Source organism: Oncorhynchus keta, chromosome 24 (genome assembly GCF_023373465.1).
Source record: "Oncorhynchus keta strain PuntledgeMale-10-30-2019 chromosome 24, Oket_V2, whole genome shotgun sequence".
Classification (NCBI taxonomy): Eukaryota; Metazoa; Chordata; class Actinopteri; order Salmoniformes; family Salmonidae; genus Oncorhynchus; species Oncorhynchus keta.
Window position 1 is genome coordinate 29,981,978 of NC_068444.1, and position 20,171 is coordinate 30,002,148.

At 43.4% G+C, this 20,171-nt stretch overlaps 1 protein-coding gene across 5 annotated transcripts; it reads right to left on the reverse strand.

Moving 5' to 3' along the window:
* Positions 1-19,999, reverse strand: LOC118402974 (transmembrane protein 184B). 5 transcript variants are annotated; one of them, XM_035801385.2, is made up of 11 exons: positions 19,758-19,999; positions 19,448-19,476; positions 19,251-19,299; positions 14,939-15,184; positions 11,257-11,422; positions 7,112-7,202; positions 3,858-4,025; positions 3,474-3,643; positions 3,085-3,285; positions 2,581-2,607; positions 1-2,296 (listed from the first exon to the last, which is right to left on the reverse strand). In XM_035801385.2, exons 4-11 carry the CDS (start codon positions 15,182-15,184, stop codon positions 2,067-2,069), a joined length of 1,299 nt encoding a protein of 432 aa, XP_035657278.1. In that variant the 5' UTR covers positions 19,251-19,299; positions 19,448-19,476; positions 19,758-19,999; the 3' UTR covers positions 1-2,066. The 5 variants fall into 5 exon arrangements, with proteins under 5 accessions (XP_035657278.1, XP_035657276.1, XP_035657277.1 ...); XM_035801383.2 differs by having other exon boundaries at positions 19,251-19,326; positions 19,758-19,998; XM_035801384.2 differs by having other exon boundaries at positions 19,448-19,999.
* Positions 20,000-20,171: the final 172 nt, after the last annotated feature.

Consider the following 20,171-nt stretch of genomic DNA (forward strand, 5'->3'; position numbering starts at 1 on the left):
TGACAAGACTAAATATCTTTATTTTGTCTGAATTTCATTTAGGCTAAAAATAGCATATCAGCAGCTTTGACGAAATACAAAAGAACTAGACAAAAGAAAGCAGTCATCAAAAACATTTTCTAAATGGTTTATGGAGCGACAGTACAAAACTAAGCCTTTTTAAATCAGAGTTTTACATCATTGTCATTATTACATCAACATCACTAAATATTTCTCCAGTATATCATTTCAAACTGTATGTACATCATCTTATGTCTAGCAATAATAGTCTTATACATCTCAAAATACACCCTAGGCCTAGATAAAGAGAGCGCAGAGAGAGAAGATATCAGAAAAAGAAGAACTGGAGAATGAAATGGTCTTGTGGTGACTTTCTCTTTGTACCAGAAACTGGAAATGTTTGGGGATGAGGCCAAACCCTCATAATTTATTCAACATGGCAAAGGATTCAACAGAATGCTACAGTAGACAAACCATAATAAGTGTAGTTCCATAACACGGTACATACTGGCCTTAACAATATAAATAACGCAGACATTCTGACTATACTTTAATGGGAAATATTGACACCCCGAATAGTTACTAGCCTCTCTGGATAATGTCTTGCCTACATGTATAGGGCCTAGCTCTCTCACACACAGTATTGAGGGAGAGGTCAGCATAGACTGAGGCTGGGACTCCACTAAGATAAAGCATTCCTTTCTCTAGCAGACAGAATGTGTAGGCTACAAACATAATGTGTGACCATGATCGGTCTGTGTTTGATAGATAAGGGTGTGTGTGTCTATAGATTTACCAAATATAAGACTCCTTGCTGCTCTCTGGTGGCAGGATTGAGCTTGGAGCAGCAGTGACTCACTATGACTTTACTGTATAATGGCAGCCTGTCCGTATGACTCACCACAATAACCTCAAAGCTAAACTATGTATAACGCAATAGCTTTTCTCTGTAAGCACTTAACGTCCACTTCTGTGTAATGGAAACATCTATACGACACTAAAAGTGAGTCTAAAATTGACCCACACTTCATTACAAAGCTGAATCTTTTGTTGTTTTTTTTGCATCCAGTTACACTTTTTTGCCTGAGATTGTCTAACTGGAATTGTAAGTATTTAAAATGAGCATTTACCTATATTCCTGCGGTGTCTACGTACTCTGATCGCACAGATATCACTAAAGGCGTTTTTCCTAACATACATTAGAGGCCAGGAGAGGTCGGTTGGCAGAATGAGCCTTGCTGGATTAGAGCATGGCCTAATCCTCACCATACGAATAATGCCCCAATTACAACAGTATAATCCAGACTACCACGCTGCTCGATTGCCCTCACCCTGCCTGTCTGCTACACACTGGAGCAGGTCTCTCTTCATCTGTAATCTGATCAAGTGCTGTCCAACCAACCACTATCCCTGCCCTCCCCTCACATCCCCTGTCCCTAGTGAATCAATGACAACACCACCATTCTCCAGTCCACAGAGCTGCTTCTGCCCTAAACCACCCCCTCACACCGTCCATTTAAAACCCACTGTAAACATGGCCACCACAGAGATCTGAGAATGGCCTGGTCTTAAAACTAAAAACCAATAAGCCACACATTGCTAGAGTACTCTAATATCAATCTGGTATGGGCTGTCTTCTTCAGGGGATGTTAGCTAATAAGCACACAAACTTTTTAACCATACAATCCATTTTATACAAACCACAAATAAAATCTCTAATAAGTGTACAATTCTGTCTCAGAAAATCCTCAAATTCCTATAAAAGGTTTTTTTTCTAGACAATGGTTTCAATCAAAATGTACCTCAGCATGTTCCCACTAAGTGTGTGCTCTATCAATAGTTCCTGTATAGTCCTGATTTTGTGCAAATAGTATGTGTGTAGTAGAGCATATTAAAATGGACCAGGCTAAGTCACATGGTCCTGTATTGACGTACCAACCCCTAACACACCTTACATCCCCTGCCAATCCTCCATAAGACATGTACTACATGAGGAAGACCAGGGGGTAGTACCTTACCGCAACAGTCAGTAAAGAGGTGATTGGCTGGGATTGGTGTGTGTTAATTTAGAACTCATCGTCCGAGCTGAGCAGCAGAGTCTTCTCATTGTCGCGGGTGCTGATGGTGCTGTGTGTGCGGGACACAGGCGGGGCAGAGTGACCCTGTTCCAGGGTGGACTGCTGGGTGTACTGCTGGTAGGCCGGGGAGAAGTTATGGATAGCATCCTGGACCATGTCTCCAGGGTTCATTGTCTCCTTCAGGCTGCTGGAGATGCTCTTCATGGGGGCACAGCGACCTGGGAGAAGGGGGGGGTGGAGGAAAAGACAATATATAAAATATTTTTAAAAGGTCAAGTAAGAGTTGTGTAGTAATTGTGAATAATGTGAAACCTAAACAGTGGAAAATCACTTTTGTAAGCTTGCTACAGTGAATGTAAAAACAGCAACAATAACAACCACTGGTTTCACAGAAAGCAACATTTCATTCAAAGACAAAAAGGAGCACAACATTGAACATAGGATTGTAAAAAGTAGAAAGAACCATAAAGATGGTGAAGAAACAAATCAGTGGTAGACCTACCATACTCTCCATATATAGGAACTGGGCCTTGATAACGCAGCATGGGGAAAGAGAAAGACAAAAGGGACAAGGATATGGAAGGAAGAATAAGACAGACAAAATGACCCAGGGAATACAAAGAGGGATGACCAATGAACCAAGGAGGGAGTTTTTTTTAAAGAACGAGGAAAAGGAGGTATTCCAAAACCAAAGATGAATGGGAGGAGATAAAGGAAACAAAGATTTGAAAAAGTGCCACAACATAGGAAGTACATGGGTACGGCGAGGAGGAGGACAAAGTGGGAAATGTATGTTGACAAGGGAATAGAGGGAAAGGGAGTGTGAGTCAGTGAAAAGAGAAGACGTGATCATATTATCTAGAGAAGTTCTGCAAAGATACTATACCATATGAGTACCATGAGCTGGACCAATGTCGAGTAGGTCCAGTTAAATAAAGGTTCAATTAAATATTTGTATTCATTTGTCACCACAGTATATAATACAGCTAAAACTCAGTCTCCTTACCCTGAGAGAGAGAGTCCAGCCTCTTGTCCATGTAGACCTTGTATGTGAAGGCATGACGCAGGGCCAGGGAGGCAAAGAACATCTCGATGCAGACGATGAAGTTCTGGTAACCGGCTGCAACCGTTCCCTCTCCCACTGACACCTCGGGTGAGTTGATTTTGGGGATGGCCCCACACTTCTCTAGGATGGCCAGCAACATGCCTGATGGTAAAATAAACATATGTGGAGAATGACTACAGTACTATAGTATAATGATATTGACTTGGCAAGTAATATGATATGAATGACATTACTCATATTCAAATTGCCTACAGTGCTTCAATGACCTAAAAATGTATATCTGTATTTAGATGTTTTAGTGTGTGTGTGTGTTTATTTGTGCTTCTCACCCTGCCAGAAAGAGAGGAATATGACAGATTTGACCATGAAGAATTTGAGCAAGGGTCTGTAGGGGCTGAGCAGATCCCGGGTGGAGAAATAGAAGAGGAAGAGGGCGTAGAGAGACAGGCTGACTGAGATGTTGTAGACGATGGACACATACAAGTACCCACTGTTCACACTAGGAGGACAGACAGGGACAAGACTGTTGATTAGATTTGAGAGTAAACCAACATTAGGACAAATCTGTATCACTGGATTTGCAACCATCTACACAGAAGCACCGCATCTTTTTGGTAATCAAAGTCTTATAATAAAAAAATAGATGTATACATCTTATAACATTTTATTGTATGAGATATTCAACAATTGCATAATAAGAAGCAGTGGCTTACTTGAAGTCTCCATCACGGTACTTTCCAAAGGCCTGCAGGATAACTGTGACCACGGCCATGAGGGGTTTGATCACACAGAACTGTAGCGTGGCCTGCTTACAGAACCGCAGGAACCCAATGGAGTAACTCCTCCCCCAGAGACAGCACGTACCATACATACAACTGGACCTGGGGACGCAGGAAAACGCTTGTTAAATACATGTTGAACACACACACACACACACACACACACACACACACACAGAGTGGAAGGAAACGACTCCGAAAAAGAGGGAAACGCGGCGGTGTTCTGGTCAGACTCCGAAAAAGGGCACATCGCGCACCACTTCCCAGCATTCTTCTTGCCAATGTCCAGTCTCTCGACAACAAGGTTGACGAAATCCGAGCAAGGGTGGCATTCCAGAGGGACATCAGAGACTGCAACGTTCTCTGCTTCACGGAAACATGGCTCACTGGGAAGACGCTATCCAGGGCGGTGCAGCCAACGGGTTTCTCCACGCATCGCGCCGACAGAAACATACATCTCTCTGGTAAGAAGAGTGGCGGGGGCGTATGCCTCATGACTAACGGGACATGGTGTGATGAAGGAAACATACAGGAACTCAAATCCTTCTGTTCACCTGATTTAGAATTCCTCACAATCAAATGTAGACCGCATTATCTTCCAAGAGAATTCTCTTCGATTATAATCACAGCCGTATATATCCCCCCCCCCCCAAGCAGACACATCGATGGCTCTGAACGAACTTTATTTAACTCTTTGCAAACTGGAAACCATTTATCCGGAGGCTGCATTCATTGTAGCTGGGGATTTTAACAAAGCTAATCTGAAAACAAGACTCCCTAAATTTTATCAGCATATCGATTGCGCAACCAGGGGTGGTAAAACCTTGGATCATTGTTACTCTAACTTCCGCGACGCATATAAGGCCCTGCCCCGCCCCCCTTTCGGGAAAGCTGACCACGACTCCATTTTGCTGATCCCTGCCTACAGGCAGAAATTAAAACAAGAGGCTCCCACGCTGAGGTCTGTCCAACGCTGGTCAGACCAAGCTGACTCTACACTCCAAGACTGCTTCCATCACGTGGACTGGGACATGTTTCGTATTGCGTCAGATGGAAATATTGACGAATACGCTGATTCAGTGTGCGAGTTCATTAGAACGTGCGTCGAAGATGTCGTTCCCATAGCAACGATAAAAACATTCCCAAACCAGAAACCGTGGATTGATGGCAGCATTCGCGTGAAACTGAAAGCGCGAACCACTGCTTTTAATCAGGGCAAGGTGTCTGGTAACATGTCCGAATATAAACAATGCAGCTATTCCTCCGCAAGGCTATTAAACAAGCTAAGCGTCAGTACAGAGACAAAGTAGAATCTCAATTCAATGGCTCAGACACAAGAGGCATGTGGCAGGGTCTACAGTCAATCACGGACTACAAGAAGAAACCCAGCCCAGTCACGGACCAGGATGTCTTGCTCCCAGGCAGACTAAATAACTTTTTGCCCGCTTTGAGGACAATACAGTGCCACTGACACGGCCTGCAACGAAAACATGCGGTCTCTCCTTCACTGCAGCCGAGGTGAGTAAGACATTTAAACGTGTTAACCCTCGCAAGGCTGCAGGCCCAGACGGCATCCCCAGCCGCGCCCTCAGAGCATGCGCAGACCAGCTAGCCGGTGTGTTTACGGACATATTCAATCAATCCCTATACCAGTCTGCTGTTCCCACATGCTTCAAGAGGGCCACCATTGTTCCTGTTCCCAAGAAAGCTAAGGTAACTGAGCTAAACGACTACCGCCCCGTAGCACTCACTTCCGTCATCATGAAGTGCTTTGAGAGACTAGTCAAGGACCATATCACCTCCACCCTACCTGACACCCTAGACCCACTCCAATTTGCTTACCGCCCAAATAGGTCCACAGACGATGCAATCTCAACCACACTGCACACTGCCCTAACCCACCTGGACAAGAGGAATACCTATGTGAGAATGCTGTTCATCGACTACAGCTCGGCATTCAACACCATAGTACCCTCCAAGCTCGTCATCAAGCTCGAGACCCTGGGTCTCGACCCCGCCCTGTGCAACTGGGTACTGGACTTCCTGACGGGCCGCCCCCAGGTGGTGAGGGTAGGCAACAACATCTCCTCCCCACTGATCCTCAACACGGGGGCCCCACAAGGGTGCGTTCTGAGCCCTCTCCTGTACTCCCTGTTCACCCACATCGATGGAACAGTAGTGGAGAGGGTAGCTAGTTTTAAGTTCCTCGGCATACACATCACAGACAAACTGAATTGGTCCACTCACACTGACAGCGTCGTGAAGAAGGCGCAGCAGCGCCTATTCAACCTCAGGAGGCTGAAGAAATTCGGCTTGTCACCAAAAGCACTCACAAACTTCTACAGATGCACAATCGAGAGCATCCTGGCGGGCTGTATCACCGCCTGGTACGGCAACTGCTCCGCCCTCAACCATAAGGCTCTCCAGAGGGTAGTGAGGACTGCACAACGCATCACCGGGGGCAAACTACCTGCCCTCCAGGACACCTACACCACCCGTTGTTACAGGAAGGCCATAAAGATCATCAAGGACATCAACCACACGAACCACTGCCTGTTCACCCCGCTATCATCCAGAAGGCGAGGTCAGTACAGCTGCATCAAAGCTGGGACCGAGAGACTGAAAAACAGCTTATATCTCAAGGCCATCAGACTGTTAAACAGCCACCACTAACATTGAGTGGCTGCTGCCAACACACTGTCATTGACACTGACCCAACTCCAGCCATTTTAATAATGGGAAATGATGTAAATATACCACTAGCCACTTTAAACAATGCTACCTTATATAATGTTACTTACCCTACATTATTCATCTCATATGCATATGTATATACTGTACTCTACATCATTGACTGCATCCTTATGTAATACATGTATCACTAGCCACTTTAACTATGCCACTTTGTTTACTTTGTCTACACACTCATCTCATATGTATTTACTGTACTCGATACCATCTACTGTATGCTACTCTGTACCATCACTCATTCATATATCCTTATGTACATATTCCTTATCCCCTTACACTGTGTATAAGACAGTAGTTTTGGAATTGTTAGTTAGATTACTTGTTGGTTATCACTGCATTGTCGGAACTAGAAGCACAAGCATTTCGCTACACTCGCATTAACATCTGCTAACCATGTGTATGTGACAAATAAAATGTTATTTGAAGAAGAGACTCACTCGATAGGTTTTCCTCTGATCTCAGCCATGATGGCGCTCTCTCCTCCCAGGTACTCATAACACAGGCTCAGGAAGTTATAGATGACAAACGCTGCACAGGAGAGACACACACACAGTCAATAAAGGACCGTTTAAGAAGTCAACTCCTCAGACATATGTTTTACATTAAATATTGTGTACAGTATATTAACCACCTAATATGGACATGTAAAAATATCTAAAACCCAGCACTCTTCCATTATCCCAAGAGACAAGATAAGCCAATGACTGTCATATCAAAGGCAATGGGAAAAAAGGCAACAAACATCAGACCACCCAGCCACTCGTTGACTTCCTGTGCTGAGTTGTCACAGACCCAAGGGAGGCCTCTATTTCCTGTCCACAGGAGATGTGTTGTTCTAACTAGTTGATCAGACCAGACACTCATAGAATTACACTAAACAAAAAATGATCAAAACACAACATACAACAATTTGACTGAGTTACAGATCCTATAAGGAAATCAGTCAATTAAAATAAATGTATTAGGCCCGAATCTATGGATTTCACATGACTGTGCAGGGGCGTGAGGCCAGTTGAACGCGGCTTATAGTAGAGAAATGAACATGACATTTTCTGGCAACAGCCCTGGTGGACATTCCTACAGTCAGCACGCCAATTGCACGCTCCCTCAAAACTTGAGACATCTGTGGCATTGTGTTTGTTGTGTGACAACTGCACATTTTTTTAAAGTGGCCTTTTATTGTCCCCAGCACCCGTGTAATAATCATGCTGTTTAATCAGCTTCTTGATATGCCACACCTGTCAGGTGGATGGATTGTCATGGAAAAGGAAAGTTGCTCACTAACAGGGATGTAAACACATTGGTCCTCAAAATTTGAGAGAAATAAGCTTTTTGTGCGTATGGGACATTTCTGGGATCTTTTATTTCAGCTCATGAAAAATGGGACCAACACTTTACATGTTGCGTTTATATTTTTGTTCAGTATAATCAAGATACTAAAGCTTATAGGATCTCTGTGCATACTGCACAGACCCACTGAGCTATAAATCATCTGAGTGGCCTGCCAGCACTACTAGCAATGGCACTACTAGCAGTGTCTGCCCTCCTTGGGGAGTGAGATAAATGTCATGTCTTTAGACCAGTCATACTAGAGCAGGTGGCAGTGACTTTGCACTCTGTGTTCCGGATGTGCACGTTCTGTTCTACGCAGTGTGTGTGTGTGTCTGCAGTGTGACTGATGGGCTGTGTCAGGTCAATAAAGCAGGAAGGGATTACCAACTCTCACTACACCAGGTGCTCTATGAAACTGTATAGCCACACAGTGTATTCGCACGCACACCCCCCCACACCAACTCGCTTTATTCTTAAGGAACAACAATAAACACATATGGATGTGCTTTATTCTCACCTTTGACAGACATCCTACAGTATGCATCCAATAGCATGTCTGTGGCCTACAGTACCAGGCAAAGGTTTGGACACACCAACTCATTATTCTAGGGTTTTTCTTTATTTGTACTTTTTTCTACATTGTAGAATAATAGTGATGACATCAAAACTATAAAATAACACCTATGGAATCATGTAGTAACCAAAAAAAGTGTTAAACAAATCAAAATATATTTCATATTTGAGATTCTTCAAAGTAGCCACCCTTTGCCTTGATGACAGCTTTGCACACTCTTAATATTCTCTCAACCAGCGTCACCTGGAATGCTTTCCCAACAGCCTTGAAGGAGTTCCCACATGTGCTGAGCACTTGTTGGCTGTTTTTCCTTCACTCTGCGGTCAAACTCATCCCAAACCATCTCAATTGGGTTGAGGTCGGGTGATTGTGGAGGCCAGGTCATCTGATGCAGCATTCCATCACTATCCTTCTTTGTCAAATAGCCCTTACACAGCCTGGAGGTGTGTTGGGTCATTGTCCTGTTGAAAAAAAAATTATGTCCCACTAAGCCCAAACCAGATGGGATGGCGTATTACTGCAGACTGCGGTGGTAGCCATGCTGGTTAAGTATGCCTTGAATTCTAAATAAATCACAGACTGTCACCAGCAAAGCACCCCCACACCACCTCCTCCATGCTTCACTCTGGGAACCACAAATGCAGAGATCATCCGTTCACCTACTCTGCGTCTCACAAAGACATGGCAGTTGGAAACAAAAATCTCTCATTTGGACTCATCAGACCAAAGGACATATTTCCACCAGTCTAATGGCCATTGCTAAGCAAGTCTCTTCTTATTTAGTAGTGGTTTCTTTGCAGCAATATGACCATGAAGGCCTGATTCAAGCAGTCTCCTCTGAACAGTTGATGTTGAGATGTGTCTGTTACTTGAACTCTGTGAAGCATTTATTTGGGCCGCAATTTCTGAGGCTGGTAACTCTAAATGAACTTATCCTCTGCAGCAGAGGTAACTCTGGGTCTTCCTTTCCTGTGGCTGTCTTCATGAGAGACAGTTTCATCATAGCGCTTGATAGTTTGAGACTGCACTTGAAGAAACTTTCAAAGAAAAAAATTGTCTGACCTTCATGTCTTAAAGTAATGCTGGACCGTCGTTTCTCTTAGCTTATTTGAGCTGTTCTTGCCATAATATGGACTTGGTATTTTACCAAATAGGGCTATCTTCTGTATACCACCCATACCTTGTCACAACACAACTGATTGGCTGAAATTATTTAAGATGGAAAGAAATTCCATTAATTAACTTGTAACAAGGCACACCTGTTAATCTAAATGCATTCCAACTGACTACCTCATGAAGCTGGTTGAGAGAATGCCAAGAGAGTGCAAAGCTGTCATCAAGGCAAAGGGTGGCTACTTCGAGGAATCTCAAATATAAAATACATTTTGATTTGTTTAAAACTTTGATTTCAAACGTGTTATATCATAGTTTTGTTGTCTTCACTATTATTCTACAATGTAGAATATAGTAAAAATAAAGAAAAACCCTGGAATGAGTAGGTGTGTCCAGACGTTTGACTGCTACTGTATGTGTCTGTCTGTATTGCATCAATGTGACTAGTATGACTGAGATGAGGAAAGGGCCAACCCTGAGGCACTCACTGTATGACTAATACACGATACACCATTATACTCTATTAACCCCTGAAGTGGGATTCTAAAGTTCTCATTCCCTGCTCAGCAGTTCTGTGAGAGTGTGTGTCGTGTGTGTATTGAACCAGTAAGTGAGTGTGTTGGTGTATAACATATGGGAGGGTATGTTGGTGACTTGTAACGTTAAGTGAGGGTGTGTGTGACTGTGTAGTGAGTGATGGTACTTGCATGAGAATGTGTGGGAGTGTGTGTTACAGTGTACAGCTCTATATTTAGCCTGTACACCCAGGGGAACAGAGCTGCTGTGAGATCCCATTTGCCAAACACACCTTCTTCTCTGCAGCAAAAGCACTGGCATCAGCTATTCTGTCATCTCTCTCCATCACTCACACCCTCTCATCATCACCCTCACTCTCCGTTTGTCTCTGCAGCACAGCTCTAACACATGCACAGACAGACAGACCCATAGACATTAAGGAACAGAACCGACCTGGGGTGACACCACATTACACACACTAGACCAGACTAGCCCACACAGACCAAATTCATAGATAACAGAGTACCAGTATCTAGAAGTTAAAAGGTATTTTACAAGTAATTAGGCCTTTATAAAATGTGCGATATTCACCATTATATTCGCCATATCAGATAAATAGCTGACTCGGTCTTCTGTTCTCTGTGTGTGTACCAGCATGTTTGGGTGAGACCTCATCATTAGGGCTGCCTTGTGCAGTGAACACGGTTGCTATGCAACAGGTTCTTCCTACCCAGAAATCTGGGCAGGCCCCAAAACAACAAGAGGCAGCACAGAGGCAGATCAGCAGTTAGCCATCTGTCCATGGAGCCGCACCATGACTCCCACACACTGGTAAACAACACGCACGCACACGCGCACCCTTGTGGATTAGATAAACAGCCACATGTGTGGACATTGGAGGCCAAAGACACCCTGCCCAGGGTGCAAAACTGATTGAAAAGACATATTTTCAACCAGTTTGGCTCACTGGGTGAGGAAGTATCACAACAAAGCTGATCGGCATGGTAAAGCCATTCATTTCTGTTCAACTCATGTGTAGTCTCTTACCCTCGTAGCAGTCCCGGACGGTGTCAAAGTAGACGTAGTACTCCTCGTTAGTGAAGAAGAGGAGGCTGAGCCAGGAGTCAAAAGCATAGATGGGCACGATGAAGAGAATCCGCACAATGTGTCTCTGCTCATTAGGAGAACTGTAGTACCGCAGGTGCATGTAGATCTGAGAGGGCGAGAGAGAAGCAAAGATGGATGGAAAGGAGATTATATATATATATATATAAATGAGAGAAGCAAATAGAGGGGGATAGAGTTGAATGTTTACATCAAATTCTATTGTCCCATTTTACAAGACACAAAAGCAGCATTGCATACTTTCTAAACCTGATACTAATTAACATCATGCCTCTGAGGGAGACAGAAATGGGAGTGAGAGCAGTGGGAATTCACAGAAGAACACAGTGATGCCTACACCACAGAGATCCTATTCAATTAGAGGGACTAGGTCATAAACCCTCCAATGTTCCAAAATGGGGCAAAATGGCAGCCATCTTGGTCAGGTAGAAATTCAAAATGAGTCTAATTGGAATGAATGACAGTAGTGGCATAGTTGATGCTTTTCCTGCTTTTACTTATGCAGGAAAACTAAAGTATGTGATGCATCTGAAAATGTGTAATGGAATTATATTCAACCTAAAATACTATCATACACTGAGTGTAGAAAACACTAGAAACACCTGCTCTTTCCATGACAGGTGAATCCAGGTGAAAGCTATGATCCCTTATGAATGTCACTTGTTAAATCAACAGTCTAGATGAAGGGGAGGAGACAGGTTATGTGTATGTGTGCCATTCAGAGGGTGAATAGGTAAGACAACATTTAAGTGCCTCTGAACGGATTATGGCAGTAGTTGCCAGGCGCACAGGTTTGAGTGTGTCAAGAACTGCAACGCTGCTGGGTTTTTCACACTCAACAGTTTCCCGTGTGTATCAAGAATGGTCCACCACCCAAAGGACATCCAGCTAACTTGACAACTGTGGGAAGCATTGGAGTCAACATGGGCTAGCTCCCCTGTGGAACGCTTTCAACACCTTGTCGAGTCCATGCCCCGACTGTTCTGAGGGCAAAAGGGAGTGCAACTCAATATTAGGAAGGTGTCCCTAATGTTTTGTACACTAAGTGTAAAATTATAAATACAGGTTTTATACATATTTTCTGTATAAATATCCTCTAAAATATATGTAAACAGACCATAAATGTCTCAAATGTTGTTTTCCTGGAAAGCTGTGAGTGCTATTATACACTGCTCAAAAAAATAAAGGGAACACTTAAACAACACAATGTAACTCCAAGTCAATCACACTTCTGTGAAATCAAACTGTCCACTTAGGAAGCAACACTGATTGACAATAAATTTCACATGCTGTTGTGCAAATGGAATAGACAACAGGTGGAAATTATAAGTGTAACGGATGTGAAACACTAGCTTATTTAGCAGTGGTGCGCGCTAAATAGTGTTTCAATCGGTGACATCACTTGCTCTGAGACCTTGAAGTAGTGGTTCCCCTTGCTCTGCAAGGGCCGTGGCTTTTGTGGAGTGATGGGTAACGATGCTTCGTGGGTGACTGTTGTTGATGTGTGCAGAGGGTCCCTGGTTCGCGCCCGGGTATGGGCGAGGGGACGGTCGAAAGTTATGCTGTTACATAGGCAATTAGCAAGACACCCCCAATAAAGGAGTGGTTCTGCAGGTGGTGACCACAGACCACTTCTCAGTTCCTGCTGGTGGTGCTTTCACTCTAGTGGTAGCATGAGACGGAGTCTACAACCCACACAAGTGGCTCAGGTAGTGCAGCTCATCCAGGATGGAACATCAATGCGAGCTGTGGCAAGAAGGTTTGCTGTGTCTGTCAGCGTAGTGTCCAGAGCATGGAGGCGCTACCAGGAGACAGGCCAGTACATCAGGAGATGTGGAGGAGGCCGTAAGAGGGCAACAACCCAGCAGCAGGACCGCTACCTCCACCTTTGTGCAAGGAGGAGCAGGAGGAGCACTGCCAGAGCCCTGCAAAATGACCTCCAGCAGGCCACAAATGTGCATGTGTCTTCTCAAACGGTCAGAAACAGACTCCATGAGGGTGGTATGAGGGCCCGACGTCCACAGGTGGGGGTTGTGCTTACAGCCCAACACCGTGCAGGATGTTTGGCATTTGACAGAGATCACCAAGATTGGCAAATTCGCCACTGGCGCCCTATGCTCTTCACAGATGAAAGCAGGTTCACACTGAGCACATGACAGACGTGACAGAGTCTGGAGACGCCGTGGAGAACGTTCTGCTGCCTGCAACATCCTCCAGCATGACCGGTTTGGCGGTGGGTCAGTCATGGTGTGGTGTGGCATTTCTTTGGGGGGCCGCACAGCCCTCCATATGCTCGCCAGAGATAGCCTGACGGCCATTAGGTACCGAGATGAGATCCTCAGACCCCTTGTGAGACCATATGCTGGTGCGGTTGGCCCTGGGTTCCTCCAAATGCAAGACAATGCTAGACCTCATGTGGCTGGAGTGTGTCAGCAGTTCCTGCAAGAGGAAGGCATTGATGCTACGGACTGACCCACCCGTTCCCCAGACCTGAATCCAATTGAGCACATATGGGACATCATGTCTCGCTCCATCCACCAACGCCACAGACTGTCCAGGAGTTGGCGGGTGCTTTAGTCCAGGTCTGGGAAGAGATCCCTTAGGAGACCATCCGACACCTCATCAGGAGCATGCCCAAGCATTATAGGGAGGTCATACAGGCACGTGGAGGCCACAGACACTACGGAGCCTCATTTTGACTTGTTTTAATGACATCACATCAAAGTTGGATCAGCCTGTAGTGTGGTTTTCCACTTTAATTTTGAGTGTGACTATTGATCATTTTTGTGTGATTTTGTTGTCAGCACATTCAACCATGTAAAGAAAAAAGTATTTAATAAGAATATTTCATTCATTCAGATCTAGGATGTGTTATTTTAGTGTTCCCTTTATTTTTTTGAGCAGTGTATGATACAATGTCAATACTTTTTTGAGCCAGGCTGTGGATTGACAGGATTGTTTGAATGGAATGTTGGCATATTGGCAGTTCATTAAAAAAAGATATGGAATCATTCCTCTAAAACGGTCTGGCTAGCTAACAGACATATCGTGCAGCTAAATTCTTCACATTCATTGTTTTACACAATATTTTATCACAACACTGGCAAACCATGGTTGGCCAACTCCCTGACCAACATGGCTGATCTTTGGACCGCCATAAAAAAGGTTAATGTTCATTCTAGCATTCAAATTCCTAATTATATGGTCTACACACCATCCTTGGCATCTTTTCAGTTTAGCCCCCTTTTCTCTACCCAAACAAAGAAGCCACCAGACATTCTCATTTCAGACAGTAGGACAGGGATTACCTTGCATAAGGTGGGTGCAGTTGTGTGTTGGGTTTTTCAGTTAAACAAACAGGGATCGTGTTGCTGCTAGGCAACCTATGCTCTCTGACTGAGCACTGAGCAGATGCATCTATTCCTCCAGAATCACCCCAGGTGGAACCTCTGGTTAAATAAGCTCCTCACACTGACAACACCTAGACCCCCCATTTGGAGATTCAATAGAAACTCTAAATGGTGTTCAGTTTTAGTGGAATGAGTGAGATGAGATGTGGGGAAGTGTGCATCTGTGTGTGCATGTGTAATGTGTATTTTATTACCTGGTGACAGGTGAAGAGCAGGGCAGTCCAGACGAAGAAGCCCGACACGGCCTGGGCAGCGGGGGTCATCAGGAAGGTGGGCTGGTCCAGGGTCAGAAGGGGGGTCTCTGGGAACCAGGAGATGTTGGGGCCCGGGGAGTCCATGGTGGGAGGGGGACCAGGGGCCCCACCCAGGGGGTATTCCTCTCCAACACCAACACCTAGTCGTTCAGACAGGGGCACGTCACGCCTCCACAGACGACTCATCTGGAGAAAAGGGTACAGAGAGAAAACACATCCTTTATGTCCACATTAATGATACCGTGCATAAACAGTGCAGACATTCAGTCTGATACTTTCCAGAGCATTATTGGAGATACTGTAACCATCAACCACAGCTATCGATAATGTAATTTATGTTGATGAGAGCATCTGATAAAGGAAGAGCAGAGACAATGAGTCAGGTGTGTTGTACTGTTTACTGAATAGAGTGAGGGAATCAATAGATTCCAGAGTGGGAGGGGGAGATAACTGTATAATCTCTGATAGTCAAACCAATGTTTCCCCCTCCTAGGCTACTAACTGTATAGACAGCAGTGGCATGTGTTCATGAATGCCAAGGAAAGACAGGCTTCCCAAAAATATTTACCCCCCCCCCCAAAAAAAAAATAAAGAATACATTATTTTGTCTCTCTGTTTAATAATTTTCCTTCAATTTGCAAGAGAATGAATGTTTCTCACAGGACAAAGCATCCGAGCAAGTGAAACAGTGAATCAGTGCCCCTCTGTCTCTCTGCGTGTAGGCCATCTATCTGATGCGGTCTGGTCCTAACGAGTATGACATTGTTGCCGCCTGTACCATTAAAAGCAAGGGAAGCCAGCAAGCATCTGACCGCCCTTGACAAAAAAAGTAGAACATGTTTTGCCAATCAGCGTTGAGCTACACTGAGCGAGCTAAACTGTGGATGGTCCTGGTGCTCCAAAAAACAAAAACAAAAAAAAGCCAGCTTGGATTTGGCGTCACTCCTATCAAATCCCATTAGGAGCATACGTCATTGATAGAAAAATGTAATTGTTGTGTTGTTGTCCTCTGGCGGCAAGCTAGCCAGCTAGCTAAAATTGGCCCTTTCCTAAATTAGCCATGAATGGAGATAGGAATTTGGACATGGGGTTTTACTTAATTCTCCGTACTGACCAATGACTATAATGGCAATTCTGATCCAACTATGTCATACATTGTTGTGCCCCTGGCCTGAGAGGATGGAAGTTCAATATGTAGATAAATGATGAAGGCTAATGTTAAGTAGCTAACGTTGCCCATGAATGCAAGTTAAGCTAGCTTGCAAGCATTTTAGCTAGGTAGCCTAGGACAACACTGTCATACAGTGTGTACTATATGACAGTGATAAACCATTTCGTCAACATGAAAGAGAGGATGGCATTGGCATTTCTCTACAAGTATGGTGAGTCAACATGTTGTTCAACTTCCAAGAACGCGCACACACACAGAAATCAGAACCATGGACAACCACATAAATTGAAGTTGGAAGTTTACATACACTTAGGTTGGAGTCATTAAAACTAGTTTTTTTAACCACTCCACACATTTTTTGTTGACAAACTATAGTTTTGGCAAGTCTGTTAGGACATCTACTTTGTGCATGACAAGTCATTTTTCCAACAATTGTTTACAGACACATTATTTCACTTAAAATTCACAGTATCACAATTCCAGTTGGTCAGAAGTTTACATACACTAAGTTGACTGTGCCTTTAAACAGCTTCCAGAAAATGTCATGGCTTTAGAAGCTTCTGATCGGCTAATTGACATAATTTGAGTCAATTGGAGGTGTACCTGTGGATGTATTTCAAGGCCCACCTTCAAACTCAGTGCCTCTTTGCTTGACATCATGGGAAAATCAAAAGAAATCAGCAAAGACCTCAGAAAACAAATTGTAGAACTCCACAAGTCTGGTTCATCCTTGGGAGCAATTTCCAAACGCCTGAAGGTACCACATTCATCTGTACAAACAATAATACACAAGTATAAACACCATGGGACCACGCAGCCGTTCTACCGCTCAGGAAGGAGACGCGTTCTGTCTCCTAGAGATTCATGTACGAAAATGCAAATCAATCACAGAACAGCAGCAAAGGACCTTGTGAAAATGCTGGAGGAAACAGGTACAAAAGTATCTATATCCACAGTAAAAATGAGTCTATCGACATAACATGAAAGGCCGCTCAGTAAGGAAGAAGCCACTGCTCCAAAACCCCCATAAAAAATAAAAAAAGACTACAGTTTGCAACTGCAATATGGGGACAAATATCGTACTTTTTGGAGAAATGTCCTCTGGTCTGATGAAACAAAAATAGAACTGTTTGGCCATAATAACGATCATTATGTTTGGAGGAAGAAGGGGGAGGCTTGCAAGCCGAAGAACATCATCCCATCCATGAAACACAGGGGTGGCAGCATCATGTTGTGGGGGTGCTTTGCTGCAGGAGGGACTGGTGCACTTCACAAAATAGATGGCATTATGAGGAAAGAAAAGTATGTGGATATATTGAAGCAACATCAAGACATCAGTCAGGAAGTAAAACCTTGGTCGCAAATGGGTCTTCCAAATGGACAATGACCCCAAGCATACTTCCAAAGTTGTTGCAAAATGTCTTAAAGACAATAAAGTCAAGGTATTGGAGTGGCCATCACAAAGCCCTGACCTCAATCCTATAGAAAATTTGTGGGCAGAACTGAAAAAGCGTGTGCGAGCAAGGAGGCCTACAAACCTGAGTCAGTTACAACAGCTCTGTCAGGAGAAATGGGCCAAAATTCACCCAACTTATTGCGGGAAGCTTGTGGAAGGCTACCTGAAATGTTTGACCCAAGTTAAACAATTTAAAGGCAATGCTACCAAATACTAATTGAGTGTATGTAAACTTCTGACCCACTGAGAATGTGATGAACTAAATAAAATCAGAAATAAATAAATCATTCTCTCTACTATTATTCAGACATTTCACATTCTTAAAATAAAGTGGTGATCCTAACTGACCTAAGACAATGAATTTTTACTTGGATTAAATGTCAGGAATTCTCTCTCCAAAAACACTTACTTGAAGAACAGTGCAGACACAAAGTGTGGTAACAGAATGACGACACAAACTGTCATGCTGTTACCAAACTTTGCATCTGCACTGTCCTTGAAGTAAATGTGTTTTTGTAAAAAGAAATCTGACATTTTTTAAAGTTGTTTCTTTCTTTCTTTCTTGTGCATAGTGGTGTACGGTTTGGTTAACTACAGTTCTAGTACTATTTTTCTATGGAAGAGGGACCAAACACAAGGAAAAGCCAAAAATGGCATCTGTAAACCTTTCTATTTAGTCATTATGAATCCATATTTCAATAAGAATTTAGTATCAGATATCCTGCTGGCATGTTTGTATCTGACACGCGATAATCTCAATGCCAGTTGTTGCTGTCATTGACATTATCATAGAACAAAAATAAGAAATACTGTCCACTTCAAAGGCCACACACAATAACACACACAGTGAGACTTAAAATAGCCCGCTGTGACTCAAAGCCTTTGTCAAGCAAAATCAGAGACAGCAACAGTGGACAGCATGTTAAAGGACATGTCTAAACTGACCTATCATATCATGGCTTGGCTGCCAAACCGCATAGCAAGTCATATTAACAGCAGCATGACAGACTGAGGCAGTATTATGTTTGCTTCCACACACACAGGCATGCAAACACAGGTGTAATCCTGGGTCTCACTACACTAATGAAATTAAATTAATCCAATTACATTGATTATGAGACTTGTGTCTCTGACTGTGTGAGCGTTGGAGCTTGAGTCACATGAATGTGTATGAATGTGCATGTTTCTCTCTGTGTGTGATGGGGGTCATTTGTATTGGTTTGCAGAGAATCAGCTAATTAACATGTAGAATAGGGATGGGTTGAATGCATCAACGGCAGACAGGGAGAGAGACACATGACTGGAATATGTGAGGAAGGTAATAATATTAAAAACGATCAAAAACGGTTAAACGCTTTCAATACATAATCCATAACAAATGCTACTAACTTCAATTACTTGTCAGGTGAAAAAAAACATTTTTTTAAAGGTAAAATGATGAAATGAGATTAGGAAGATCGAGTGATTACCAGCAAACAGCAGCAACCATTCAAGCAAACTGTCAGAAAAACATTGTTTGCAGTAGAGAAACATATTAGCCACTAATGTCAGCAGAACTCGACACTGAATGTATGAATGACAGGGTGGTAAACAGGCGCATACTGTGTATAGACCGTCACTCTCACCTTTGCAGTTGATTGTCGATATGTAAACTTGAATCAAGATGACGTCTGTCTGAAGAATGGATTTGGAGGGAAAAAACTGAAACATACGTTTATTCTAATTATATTTTAAAGGGTAGACAACTAGAAACGATTGTTATTTTAGACATAACTTTAATCAGATTTATTTGCATTCAAACGAGCAAGTAAAATAATCTTACCTTTCATCAATTGATGGTTTCTGAACAAACTTTAGTCGGCGAGTGCAGTTTTAAAGAAAGAAATTAGAGAAAAATGTATTTAATTACACAACTGCGATCGTTACTTCGACATCCATGTTTATTTTCCAGTCCTGCTCGATTGGAAATCTTTCAATTCTAACCAAGAGTTAAATCCGTTTTAAAAAATCTCAGTTTAAGGTTTTAATCTCATTTTAGTGTGCCTTGGTCTTTTCTTCATTCCGTTATGAACAAGACAGGTAAAATATCAGTTTTGTCCTGCTCTATAAACTCCGTAATTCCTTTTTCCTACCTCGGCGTTTGTAACAGACCCTATCTTCTAGGATTAGCTACATTCGATCAACTCCGTTCGGTACTCTCCGTAGGTTCTCTCGAATGATATGTAGCCTGCTGTTTCCACCAATCACAGCCAATGAACACCGAGCACCAGGAAGTGGACAGAGTCGTGACAGAGATGAGTTTATAATGACGAGATGCTCATGTCTCCACCCTAACAATGGGAGTCGTTGTCCAAAAGGCTCGAAGGCAGGCGACACGTTTACTGTAGGTCCAGAATAAACCCATTGAAAAGCTTTGGGTTTATATTGGACAATTTTGGCGAGCGAAATCTCTCGTTTTGCTTCTTTCTCTCTGGTTGTGATTTGTGGCAATGCGCATGTCTGATTTGAGTCGAATCGCATTTACGGGCTGATCCTAGGTCAGTTTA